We start from the raw sequence: 13,828 nt of genomic DNA, 5'->3' as shown, positions 1-13,828 counted from the left end.
GTGGGAGCTATACCAGCAGTAGAAATAACGTCTGTTGACATGAACCCTTTGAGGAATGGACTAGGGACATTTGCAGGTCAGATCAGATGAAGATGCATACCTATTTATCTGACCTTTGAAGATCTGGGGTGGAATAGGTCTTCAGCAACCGGTGCTTGCCGTAAAAGGCGACTATGCTTGTCATAAGAGGTCACTAACAAGATTGGGTGGTCAGGCTCACTGACTTGGTTGAAGCATGTCATAGATCCCAATTGCATGGATCGATGCTCATGATATCAATCACTGGATTGGCTGGTCCAGACTCGATTATGTACAGACCGTCATCATATAGCTGTAATATTGCTGAGTGCGGCCTTGACCAACAAACCAACCAACCAACCATTCTATTTATCTTCCAGTTCAACGATGTGCTGCTGTATACCACGCCAGTCGCTGGTGGCTACAGACTCAACAATATTCTGCCTCTCACTGGCATGAAGGTGGGTTTGATCTGCAGGCAAACTGCTCTCAGTGATAGTTCTATCAAGGAGCTCTCTCTAATGTCGCTGCCACAAGCCACCGTTCCCCACTGTGCTGGGCAGCCTTCAACATTGTGAGGAAGGGAACTCCCAACCAACTGACAATTATGTTGACAAGCAAGCTGCTTTTTACGTTTTGTTTGTCAACTGAAAATTATATTCCTTTTTAACATTTTGGTAAACAGTGTGATCAGAATATAAGGAGAAGTTTGGTGTTTTTCTGTTAGACTGCAATCTCTAACAAATCTTATTGAAACGTACAATCATAATTTTATAAATTTATATGCAGTTCACTAAAATGACATGGGGTTTTACCAAGACTTACCAAAGTGGGCCCCCAAGGGACCCCCGATAGTATATTCAAGTGTCCATGCAGGCAATATGAGCAATATGACCATTACAATATGGTCCTGTAATGTAACAAAATGGTGTAGTCTACTGTATATTTTGAGATTACTTTAGAGCCTGGAATGAATCATGTGGACACTGGTCATGATTGATGGATGAATCACGCCCATAAATGCTCTTGTGCTGGAGGTAGTCTGTCGTACAGACCCTCAAACAAATATATTCAATGCAGCCCATGCAAGTCTATAATAGTGGACAAGTCTAGGTTACGACATGAACATGAAGAGGGTCTCTGGGCTCCATTTTATTATGACTTATTAAGATAATTCATCAACTTTTTTTTCTGGTTATAGACGTTAGTCTATGCTGTAGGTATAATGATCATTTTTATGCGTCCCTTGAGACGCCGTATATTCTTTTTCTGTGTCTGTTCTCAACAGTTGTGCGTACTGGACGCATATTTGTGAATCGCTTAAAACCTTATGAAATATACATCCCATAACATAGTATGCATTTCCCTACATTGGTGCTTGGAAAGAAAAAAATCAGATTTCCTATAATGGCCATGTCTGGGCTGGTGGCACCAGTGATACCAGGAGGGCAACAAAGGTGCCAAGCACTGAGTTTGTGCGGCAGTGGTGTAAGGGAGTTAACTCTTTAACCAATGTTAATCGGGCATAGGTTGTCTCCTTAATGCCAAATAATCTGTGAGTAATTGCATGCTGAGATACTTATAAAAATGGAGATTCCATCCGCTTATCCAGTGTATTATATCTTCGTACTTTTTAAAAATAAATACCATGGACATGATTGTGGGTTCGAAGCCCGCTTCCCCCCGATTATGTTTCTAGGTTTGTCAGCATCATACCCATGCTCGTGGGTTTCACCGAAGCGTTAAACATCTGAGACCTGCATCACTTCGGGCTTTCCTCCCACATTAAGTTGACATGCTGTCATGTAACTGGAATACTGTTAAAAGCAGCGTTAAACCCAACTCACTCACTTACTGAGAGCATGGTACCTGAAATATACAAATGTATGGAACTGTTGAAACTGTGCATGCCCAGGTGATGTACTTCAGCCCAGATCACAATATACACGGGGTATAGAAATTAGCATCAGTTTTGAAGGTTTCTACAGGGAGTGACTTTAAAGTTGGGGTTGTGCTATAGATGACAATATACAGTATTTGTTTTCTACCTTACTCTGTTGTTATCTCAGTTTAATTGGGTAAATCTTTAACTAATTTTACAAGATAAATTATTATTTTGCTGATTTGACAGACAATTATTATATATCCTTCTGACACAAGTGTGGTTGTTGTTCATGTAGGTCTGCACCCCCCAGCAAGAAGCGTTCAGTAATGAGTTCAGCATCATCAGTGTTCAGCGCTCCTTCACAGTGGCTGCAAGGTACTGTCATACTGCCATAGTTAAAATAAGTCCTACCAACCTCTGCCTGTTCTGTGACACAAGGGGCGGTCGGGACCCTTGTGGTTAAAGCGTTTGCTCGTCACGCCGAAGACTCGGTTTCCATTCCCGACATGGATACAATATGTGAAGTCCATTTCTGGTGTCCCCCCCTCTTGTGATATATTGTGGTATATTGTTTAAAGTGGCGTAAAACCTCACTCACTCACTCACTCACTCACTCACTCACTCACTCACTCACTCACTCACTCACTCACTCACTCATTAATGGATCAGGTGATCAGACTCCGTCACTTGTTTCATTGTGTGTCAATGTACCCAAACAGAGGGATCATAATATGCATGATATCAATCACTGGATTGTCTGGTCCAGCCTTTAGCAACAGCACTAAACAATAGACAAACAATTGATGAGAACTTTGGTCACATTCATGTTTATAAAGGGTAGTTACACTTTTCACACGCTGACTTTCTTACACTCAATTGTCCGACAGTGGGACATGAGTATATTTATCGTCAAACATGACTTTCCACTGAATACAACTCTTCTATAACCAGAGTAATGATAAATCTATTCAGCTCATATGGTACATCCAGCAAATGACTCACGTTTAACTCATGTTTAACTCATGTGGTCTGTCTTGGATTTTAAACTTGTTTGGTTTTGTTTACATATGTGTTTAGTAATGATAATAACCTACTCTGGGTTATCTGTCCCAAGTGAATTAATGTCAAAAGTGACAAACTTAAAAAATTATTTCACTCAAGACAGAATCCTCATAGCTCATAGCTGTTCTCTAATTATGACGTTAACTGGTTACAACATTGACCACTAGCTTACCTGGGCTCACTTGCACAAAGCGATCATAGCGCAATCACAATTGTAGGTGTATGATAAAGTAAGAGAGTTACAATCATTGTGGCGCGAAGATCACTTTGTGCAAGTGGATCCAGGTCTTGCCTACCTCAGATGTTTCATTTATATTTCCATATTTGTTAATCCCTACTTTTCCAGCACCCTGGAGGAGAGAGATGCGTGGCTGAAGGCCCTCACATCAGCCATCAGTGAGATAACCTCAAGGAGACACACTTTCGAAGCCATGCAGCATGGGCAACAGGTAGAGGGAGATAACTCTGTTAAACATTCGGATGTCACTTGTAATTTATAGAATGTAAGGAATGATGGTGTGTTATCTCAACCGGGACAGGTATCATCTCTCCATCAACTGAACAGACCTGATTCAGCAAATCCTCAATTCACTCAGCCTCAGGATTCAGTGTTTTAATAGGTCCCCAGCAGCCTATGCTTGTCACATGAGGCCACTAAATGGATTGGGTGGTCAATTGGGATACAATGACATGCATCAACCATGTCAGCGAGCCAGACCACCCGATCCCGTTAGACGCCTCTAATGACAAGCATTGGTTGCTGAACATTGGTTGACGTTAAACAACAAACAAGCAAAAAAACAAAACAAAAATCACATGATGTAAACACAGTTGATGATCTCAGTTTACAGGGTCTCTCTGTTTCAAGCCAATCAAATTACATGATGGCACTTGGGATTTGAAGTATTCCATGCCATTGACTTTATCCCTTCTCCCTCAGACTTTCCTGCTGGACAAGGACTTTGTGTTGGGCCACAAGGCGCCACTGTGGGTGCCGGATGCCCGCGTCACCATGTGCATGCTGTGTCTCGGAGAGTTCACCATCACCTGGAGGCGACACCACTGTCGTTCGTGTGGGAGGGTGAGTTGTCTCCCTTTACAAGGAATTCTAATGTATGTTTTAACATTTTCAACTTAAATTTTACCTCTGATGGATAGTTAGGTTTCAGTGTTCATGTGTTTTATTGATATAGAGGAAAAAGTAGAATTTGACATTGTCACAAAGGAACATGAACACATTTGTGAATTTATAAGGTTTAACATGGCCACTAGTGTGAGGATAGTGAAAAGTCGTAAGGAGCTTTCAATGTAATACTGGATTTAGCTCATTGTGTCTACCTTGACTACCTATATTGTTCCTTCATATTTTATCTTTACCAACACTGTTCAGAATCATGTCAAATATGTTTTTTAATAATAAAAAAAATTCTGGCAGTATTTTATAGTTTTCCGCTTTACATTCAACTTAATCTGAGCCTGACAATGACTGTGTGTGTTTGACAGGTTGTGTGTGGGTACTGTTCAGACAATAAGGCGCCTCTGCGTTACCTGAAGTACAAGTCAGCTCGTGTATGTGATGACTGCTTTGAGAAGTTAGAGAAAGGTAAGTCTGTGATAGTCCATGGCAAAATACTTTAACATAGGCTTACAATAGTCTTAGCGCTAAGATCGTTTTGTGCAAGTGGGCCCAGGTCTTTATTCCTCTCTGTGTGAAGATGTGAAGATCAACCCTCCATAGTATTATGACACTTATGACAAAATATTTTTCTTTGTTTGTTTTTTAATGCCACACTAGGCAGTATTCCAGCTATGTGACTGAGGTCTGTAAATCTGGACCAGATAATCCAGTGATTGACATCATGAGCATTGATCCACGCAATTGGGATACAATGACATGCATCAACCATGTCAGCGAGCCTGACCACCCGATACCGTTAGATGCCTCTTATGGCAAGCATTGGTTGCTGAAGACCTTTTCTTCCCTAAATCTTCACAGGTCACTAATGACAAAAACTTCAGGATTGAAACTAAGTATGATGGCACTTGCACATAATTAACAAGAACCAAGAGGATATCAATTACAGTGAACTGAAAATCATTTGTCAGTCTTGTGGACCAGTCTGATGTCATTAATGTCAATTTAAATCATTCATTCTCCATATTCCTTTTGTCTGTTGTTTAACGCCACACTTGGCAAAATACGAAGCCACTAAATGGACTGGGTGTTCAGGCTTGGTGACTGGGTTGATGGTGTATCATCGTACCCCGACGGTGTCGGTTATTGCTCATTGTATCAATCACTGATTTATCTGGTCAAGGCACACCTGTTCACAGCCTGAGACAAAAGTCATGTGTTTGTTGTTCAGTGCCACACTCAGCAATATTCCAGCTATATGACGGCGGCCTGTAAATAATTGAGTCTGGACCAGACTGTCCAGTGATTGATTTTTAGGGAGACAACAGCCTCGGTATAACAGTGGTAACGTATTACTTATAGAATATTCCGAATAGGAAAATTCTACAAAATCATTTGTCAGTCTTGTGGACCAGTCTGATGTCATTAATGTCAATTTAAATCATTCATTCTCCATATTCCTTTTGTCTGTTGTTTAACGCCACACTTGGCAAAATACGAAGCCACTAAATGGACTGGGTGTTCAGGCTTGGTGACTGGGTTGATGGTGTATCATCGTACCCCGACGGTGTCGGTTATTGCTCATTGTATCAATCACTGATTGTTTAACGCTGCACTCGGCAATATTCCAGCTATATGACGGCGGTCTGTAAATAATCAAGCCTGTGCCAGACAGTCCAGTGATTGACATCATGAGCATCAATCCAATCACTTGGGATACGATGACATGCATCAACCAAGTCAGTGAACCTGAACACCCGATCCCGTTAGTCGCCTTTTACGACAAGCATGGGTTGCTGAAGACCTCATCTACCCCGGATTTTCGCGTGAATATATACGCCTCATGTTTTCCTTGTCCATAATTGACTAATCATCCACTATCTGCCTTCAGTTGTAGATGAAGAGGATGGCAATGTGGAGCCAGAGGAGAGTGGTGCTCAGCCATCAAAAATCAGTCTCAAGAGTCTGAAAGATAGGTTTCAGAAAATCAGGAGAAGTGGTCGCAAGTCTCAGATGAAAAGACCGGCTGTACTGAAAGAAGTGAGTCAGATATGTATAAGATTATAATGTACCTAATATAAGTCCATATATCTTTTTGTTACACCTCTATTAAACATCTTGCAGTTCCATTGGTTAATCCATACCTTGTGATGACAAACACATTTCAATGTAGACCCCGCAATCATGTGACTGAAACTGACCTCAAATATTGACTAGTCAAATGATTAGTATTGACCAGTATACCGAAACAAATGATTTTTCTTGACGAGGTAAATATGCAAACAAAAGAACCCTCGGACCCGACCCCTTTGGCAGTCTGCAGCCTCGGTCCGGTCAGGCCACCTCATGGGAGAGGGTCTTTGTTTTCGCATGTTGACCTCGTCAAAGAGTAATTATTGGTATAGAAATACACTGTTACCGGAAAGCACCTGGAAGATAAGAGTTTTTCCTGATATTTTAAGATGGTAATTTTCAATATGATGAGGGCATGGGTGGCCCAGTCGTCTAAGGCGCCGCGATTCGCTGTGCAGAGTTGCGTCCCTTGGGCACGCCAGAAATCTATGATTGTGGGTTCGAATCCCGGTTCGCCCCGATTATGTTTCTAGGTTTGTCAGCACCATACCCGTGCCCGTGGGTTTCATCGAAGTGGTAAACGTCTGAGACCTGCATCACTTCGGGCTTTCCTCCCACATTAAGCTGTGTGGAAAACATTATTGCGTGACTGCTTGACTCAGAAAATAATGCCTTTACAATGATAACAGTACATTTTAATCACAAGGCCAGACATTTTTAATTTTTCATTTCACGGGCCCACCCTTTTTTGAAAAGCAGCTTTAAAAAGAAAGAAATGAAACAAGAAAGTATTTATTTTTATCATTTCTCCCCCTAGTAATATAGTCCCTCTTAAAAAATACAAACATGTTATATGTAAGTTCCATGTCTACATCACTCTTAGTGATTCAAAAGGCCACCTGCCACGACAGAATGTCTTTCATATATATAAATAGATGATTGACACAGCTATTTATACTTTTTTATATTTCGACTGATCTTGTGTGGAAAAGCAGGATTAAATCCATGAAACATAAAATTTTGAAAAATGTGGCCTAACTGTGTAAGTCCATTGATCATAAACAATTTTCATACTTTCTTTGTCCTCAGGTCCGTGCCAATGATGAAGGATCTGTAATGAGTGGATATCTTCGTGTCCTTAGAAATACCAAGAAATGGAAGAAACTGTGGTTTGTGGTCAAGGACAAGGTTCTCTACACTTACAAAGCTAGTGAGGTGAGGGTTAAAAAAATATGCTTTTTTCGCGTGTTATATGAATGAAAAGCTTGTTTCTTGATTTTTTTTCAAAGTGTTTGAAAACTTATCCTTACTATTGAAAAGATAACATTATGTTATTAACAGCCTCGCTGTTGAGTGTTAGGTCTTGAAATCAGTTCTCCTATACATTAATCCCATGACTGGTGTCTTCGTGTAAGCCTTCTGCTACTGCTAATAACGGTAATACCTCACTCTGGGGAATCCATATTGGCTGATGAAGCAGCCTAAACTTGTTACAGGAAGCGACTAAATAAAATGAACGGTAAGGCTTGTTGACATGGGTAGGGTGTCATCGTACTCGACGACGTGGATCCAGATTGTCTGATCCAGAATTGATCATAGACCAGCTGCCATGATTCAGCTGGAATATTGTTGAATAACAAACAAACATATCTAACCCATTGAAGGAGTTTCTGTGTTTGATGTGGGTTGTGGGGGGCAGTCTGGTAGCCTAGTGGTTAAAGGGTTCGTTCGTCACGCCAAAGACCCAGGTTCGATTCCCAACATGGGTACAATGTGTGAAGCCCATTTCTGGTGTCTCCCCTCTCTGATATTGCTGGAATATTGCTAAAAGTGGCGTACTTACGCGTATTTACTTACTTACTGATGTGTGTTGCAGGACATGGCTGCCATAGAGAGTCTACCACTGCTGGGCTTCGAGGTGTCAAGGACGACTGTGGTAGGTGTTGGTGGGAACATTAGTATCAGTACATCGTGCTGGAGTTCAAATCTTGTAAGGTGTCTTTGTTAATTACAGATTATTGCAGATTATTTTTTCTTAAACTCTCGGGCTGTGGTGAAAATAGACATGATATTAAAAAAACTTGTTTTTCTTGAAGTGACCCTTTGAATATTTTCTGCTGTGGGAAGTAGGGGAAAGAAAAAAAATATTAGTACTGCTAATGCAGCTTTCTCATTTTGTCCACTTTGAACTGCAATTATTTATAAGGTTTGGGCAGAAATTATTACTTCTCATGGTGAGGGGTATAAGTGTCATCATTATATTATCTTGGTCATTGATTGTCAATCTATGCTTTGTTAAGGAGACCCGTGAAGATCCAGAGTAGAATAGGTCTTCAGCAACCCATTCTTGCTGTAAAAGGCGACTATGCTTGTCGTAAGAGGCGACTAACGTGATTGGGTGGCCAGGCTTGCTGACTTGGTTGATGCATGTCATTGTATCCCAATTGCGTGGATCGATGCTCATGATGACACTCACTGGATTATCTGGTCCAGACACGATTATTAACAGACAGCCGTCATACAGCTGGAATATTGCTGAGCGCTGTTAACCAACAAACATCATCATCATCAACTTGTTAAGGAGGAATGGTGCTTCAACGTCACTTAATACTGTCATCAGAAATTGATACCTTTAACCAACTGACACAACTGCCAAGCACTAATGAAGTCACTGCTTGTTTAATTATCACCTATATGCATGGTGTTGGGCTATGATCCCATAGGTTACCATTCAAATAAGCACAATAGACGACCATCACTTTGTTTTATTGTGTGTCTGAACTTGGTGCAGTCATTAAATTAAGGGAGAGTTTGTCACATCTTAATGAATAGAGGCATGGTATTGGAGTAAGATATCTGATTTTAAAATATTGAGCTCAGAGTTGATTGCAATGCATGCTGATCTGGCTACACCTCACAAATGAGGGTTTAGAGAGGGCCTCACAAATGAGGGTTTAGAGGGTACTCATACTTTCAATAAGGTGAAAAATGCAACATTGATAATGATATTATGTATTGTTTTATTCAAAGAGATGATTTTGAAAACATTTGACATCGTATGTAATATGTTGTTTTAGAATTGTTGTGATTTTGGATATAGATTTTGTTTGCTGGTGTTACCAACACACATGGTGTAATGGAACAACATGTAGTGAAGAGGACTGTTTGTAACAAACCATGTGTTAGAGGGTGTCTTGAATGAATAAATTCAGTGAAGAGCAGAAATAGTCATGCCCTGACTGTGAGCTGACAAGTACTTTAGCGTTTTACAAATATACATACATTTTCAGTATCGTGGTAAAAGTAGACATATTATAATTTTATTAATATTCTTTCACACAAGTTGAAATATGTAACAAACACCATGTGACTGGATGCATGTATTTTAGTATAAGGTTGCATGATGACAATTCCCTCTTTACAGGATCACTTAAAAACTGGGGTAAGACATGACAATTGGTATTGTGTCAAACCACATTTCGCTTCATGAGTTTCCACTAGTCAAAGCACACTGCATAAGTCAACTTTACTTCCTGCCTGTCACAACAGATGACCATTATGGAGATCAGTTGGTCATCACAGCTTGAGTATGAATTGTTTTTTTCGACGGATGGCCACCTGGCAAGACCAACCTTAATCGGTTTGCTGCTCATGATGTTGACCACCGGTTAGCTGGTACAGACTCTACATTAGAAGGCCATCACAATGTAGCTGTCATTGTGCTGACATTGGCAGAAAACAATGCTCATCTATGTCATTGATCCCAATTGCGTGGATCGATGCTCATGATATCAATCACTGGATTGTCTGGTCCAGACTTGATTATTTACAGACCGCCATCATATAGCGGGAATATTGCTGAGTGCGGCGTAAAACAACAAATCAACCAGCCAACCAACCAACTTTTTTATTTCTTTACATGCTTAAACCTCACTTCCTTCAGCTTTCTTATATGTGTTTGATTTTGTTAGTAACAGTTTGAAGTTGCTTTGAACCCAAAGGACTTAGTCTTAGTACATGTAGAGAGTCTCCTTTCTGTCAACAGTTCATGAAGTGACTGTCATAAATATGATAATTTCTTGAAAGTGTTTTAATCTCATCTTGTCAGGTTTTAGACCGGCTTAAGCTTTAAGAACTTTTTCTTTTTTTTTACAAAATAATGGTATGTAACAGATATTTTCATCACAATCAAGTTATATTGGTCACAGTTCTGTTTTGATTTTTTTTAGAATTAGTGGAATTAATAATTGATGATGTGTTTCTGTCTGTCATCACTGAGGGTATCAAGTATTGCAGTGAAATCTCATTCATCAAACTGCCATGAACCTTGTCCTCATGATCTCAAGTCCTATCACCTAGGAGTAGGAGGTATCACTACAGAGACATTGCTGAACAATACTTTGCAGACCATTGTGACATCATCGGTTTCCATGACATCACAATCAAATAACATCACTAATCTATCTTGTTACAGTACCTGATTACAAACTGAAAAGTTTGGTGGAACAATTTTGGATGATAAATAGAACCTTAACCTTATACTGGCATATTTGATATAAAAAAAACCACAAGTCTATGAAAGTTTAAAACTCCTCCACAAGCCTGGGATATTTGTAACTTTTATCAACTCGTCTTGATATATTTGACCAGGGGAGCCACTGGTTACATTTTTTATGGGATTGTTTGAAGTTGGTATGGAACCCATGATGCCTGCAGACAGAGAACTGACTGTATTGATGCAATACAGGTGTCAGATGCTTTAACATGTTGAAATTTACAAACTTTCTTTTAATAATTGAGAAATAATGAAAATCTTTTTATTTGACTTTCGGAATCAACAGATTCGAGTGATTTCTCTGAATTATACTATGTCATGGTTGATGTATAATTTGTTTTGCATTATGGCCTGTAGTTGCTTCAGTTTTACTTGTGAATATGTACGTTCAGAATGGCCAATTTATTCCTTGCTCAGAGGGAGAACAGGTGGCCCAGTCCTCTAAGGCGCAGACCCTTGGGCACGCCAGAAACCTATGATTGTGGTTTCGAATCCCGGTTCGCCCCGATTATGTTTCAAGGTTTGTCAGCACCCTACCCGTGCTCATTTGAGACCTGCCTCACTTTGGGCTTTCCTCCCACATTAAGCTGACATGCCGCAATATAACTGGAATACTGTTTAAAGCGGTGTTAAACCCAACTCACTTACTCACTCCTAGCTCAGAATCAACTACAAGAACAATACCGTGGCTTTAATGAATAGCAATAATTTATATGTACATATGTTAAAGATGACATAGAAAGTTTCAATATAAACAACTTCAACAACACCATACACTGTGATGCAGTCTGCAGACGATATTTGGCCCCATCAGTGCACCAAAACATGGATGTTCCAATTTTGGTTAGCATTTGCCTATGTTACTTTGTTTGAACTTATTGCAGTATCTAATGGTAAGACAACATTATGAATCATACAAAAATTCCCAATTTGGAAATCTTCTCCCTTCCTGGATAAATCCCTGCCTTTGACAGTATGTATGTCCCATGGTGGACCCTGGACAGTTGTGTGCAGAGGTTGACAGTTGAAGACTGAGATAATGAGGTTTTACTGGATACTGTTTTCGACATAATAAGCACCCAGGGCGCTCTCAAAATTAGAAATAGGGAGCTCTTATTAGAATATTAATTTGGTGAAAAACAACAGAGTTGAAAGATCGTAAATTCCGAGGTTTATGCTGACAGCCTGAAATGTTTATATATGACAGATATATTTTCCAGAATTTTATTAACACGAATAAATAAGTCTTGTGTACATTGAACAATCGGAAGGGTTGCTAATTGGGATTGTTCACTAGCCAATATATTAGCAAATATACTAGCGCTTACTAGAACGGGGCGCTTATTACGTCGAATACGGTACATGTGTTCCCAGCTATCAGCACACTTTATCACACCTGAAAACATTAAGCCAATTATGCACAGTATGCACAATTTATTAGTTGCCGTCTTTCTTTTTGTTCATTGTAGGCTAGTAACTTTGTGACCTATCATTAGTGTGTTACACTTGGCCTTCTATGTTGTGATATTTGAATGTATTCTGATGAATATCTGCTCTTCTACAGAATTCTGTGTTTTCTGTAAGTATCCTGTTGTAACCAACAGCTATCAATACCCACCTATTGTGGTATATACTTTGGTGTTCCTGGCCCATATAACCACTCCTGGTGTATATATGTGACCTCTAGGTTGTTATGCATATTTATCCCCCAAGTTATATTTAACACTGGTGGATGGAGGAGGTCAGGTTGTGTCCTATGTAGCACCTATACAGTTGCTAGACAAGGAGGATGGGTTTTGTTCATATTTGTAATGGTTTTTTCCTAATGTACAGTTTGTTCCCCTTGGGTGTGTCTGTCACCTATTATCATGGTTTGAATCCTGGTTCTCTTTAATTGTGTTTTTAGATCTGTCAGCACCATCCCCATGCTCATTGGTTTACCAAAGTGGTAGATGTCTAAGACCTGCATCATTTTTAGCTTTCCTCCCTCAACAAACTGACATGTTGTGATATTCTGTCAAAGCTTTGTTGAACACAACTAACTCATTTGGCAGGCAGACAAAAGTTATTTATAACTAAACAGTACTTGAATGTCTGTGGATCTGGTTCATGTGATCCCAGTTTAGAATATGTACTTGTCAAAAGTATGAAATAAATTAAGACATTTGGACACAAGGTGTGACCGGGTTGATTGTGTGTGATGTGTTCCTCATGCTTTAAACCACTATCGTGAAGATCCATGCTTGCCATAAAAGGCGACTATGCTTGTCGTAAGAGGTAACTAACAGGATCAGGTGGTCAGGCTTGCTGACTTGGTTGAAGCATGTCATGGTATCCCAATTGCGTGGATCGATGCTCATAATGTCAATCTCTGGAATGTCTGGTCAAGACTCTATTATTTACAGACTGCTGTCATATAGCTGTAATATAGGGGCGTTAAACAACAAACAATCAACAATCAATTTTAGATGATAAATAGAACCTTATCCTTATGCTGATATAAAACATGGAGTCCACACCTTTCTCCCAGTCAATATAAAGTGGGAAAAATCCATATATACTCATTCATTTGGTTTTGGTCAGAAAATGTTTCTAGTTTTATCTTGCTCTGCTTGGTTCCCATGTTCGGGGTGTTTGTAACAGTGGGTGATGTTTGTTGGGTGTGATCAATTTGGTCATGTCTGTATTTCAGTGGATCGAGGGCGCAGAGCCGGATCTGGTGTTTCAGCTGACCCACAGCAACACGCAGCCACACATCTTCCGCACAGACAGTGCAGCAGCCACTGAAAAGTAAGTGCAAATCATATTACAGTAGAACACGGATATAACGAACTACAAGGGACCAGAGAAATCAGTTCGTTATATCCGTTGTTCGTTATGCACCTTTTCGCTCGGAAATGTCCGCCATCTTGGATAAGACAAAACACAATACATGTAATAGCAGTGTTACACGTGAAATGTTTAATGTTTGTTTTACAGACAAGATTACATGTACAGGTAAGATTAACACAATGCAAATTTAACAAGGTTGATCCGTCACCGCTGATTGTTTGATTCGCTGCCATTGTGTTGATTCGCCACTGATTGCATACAGCCAATT

At 39.9% G+C, this 13,828-nt stretch overlaps 1 protein-coding gene across 2 annotated transcripts in view; it reads left to right on the top strand.

Annotated features, from left to right (window-relative positions):
• LOC139446745 (FYVE, RhoGEF and PH domain-containing protein 6-like) overlaps positions 1-13,828 on the top strand; it is a 63,406-nt gene that overhangs the window by 45,881 nt on the left and 3,697 nt on the right. For both annotated transcript variants that reach the window (XM_071228046.1, XM_071228047.1), the window contains exons 13-21: positions 399-479; positions 2,199-2,278; positions 3,312-3,414; positions 3,906-4,046; positions 4,469-4,568; positions 5,992-6,140; positions 7,263-7,388; positions 8,050-8,109; positions 13,421-13,518. In XM_071228046.1, the coding sequence (XP_071084147.1) occupies positions 399-479; positions 2,199-2,278; positions 3,312-3,414; positions 3,906-4,046; positions 4,469-4,568; positions 5,992-6,140; positions 7,263-7,388; positions 8,050-8,109; positions 13,421-13,518 (938 nt within the window). The remainder of the gene's footprint in view (positions 1-398; positions 480-2,198; positions 2,279-3,311; positions 3,415-3,905; positions 4,047-4,468; positions 4,569-5,991; positions 6,141-7,262; positions 7,389-8,049; positions 8,110-13,420; positions 13,519-13,828) is intronic.

Source organism: Haliotis cracherodii, unplaced genomic scaffold (assembly GCF_022045235.1).
Source record: "Haliotis cracherodii isolate W230 unplaced genomic scaffold, xgHalCrac1.p SCAF_6, whole genome shotgun sequence".
Taxonomy (NCBI): Eukaryota; Metazoa; Mollusca; class Gastropoda; order Lepetellida; family Haliotidae; genus Haliotis; species Haliotis cracherodii.
The sequence above is the reverse complement of the archived record's forward strand: the minus strand, read 5'-3'. Positions and strand labels throughout refer to the sequence as shown.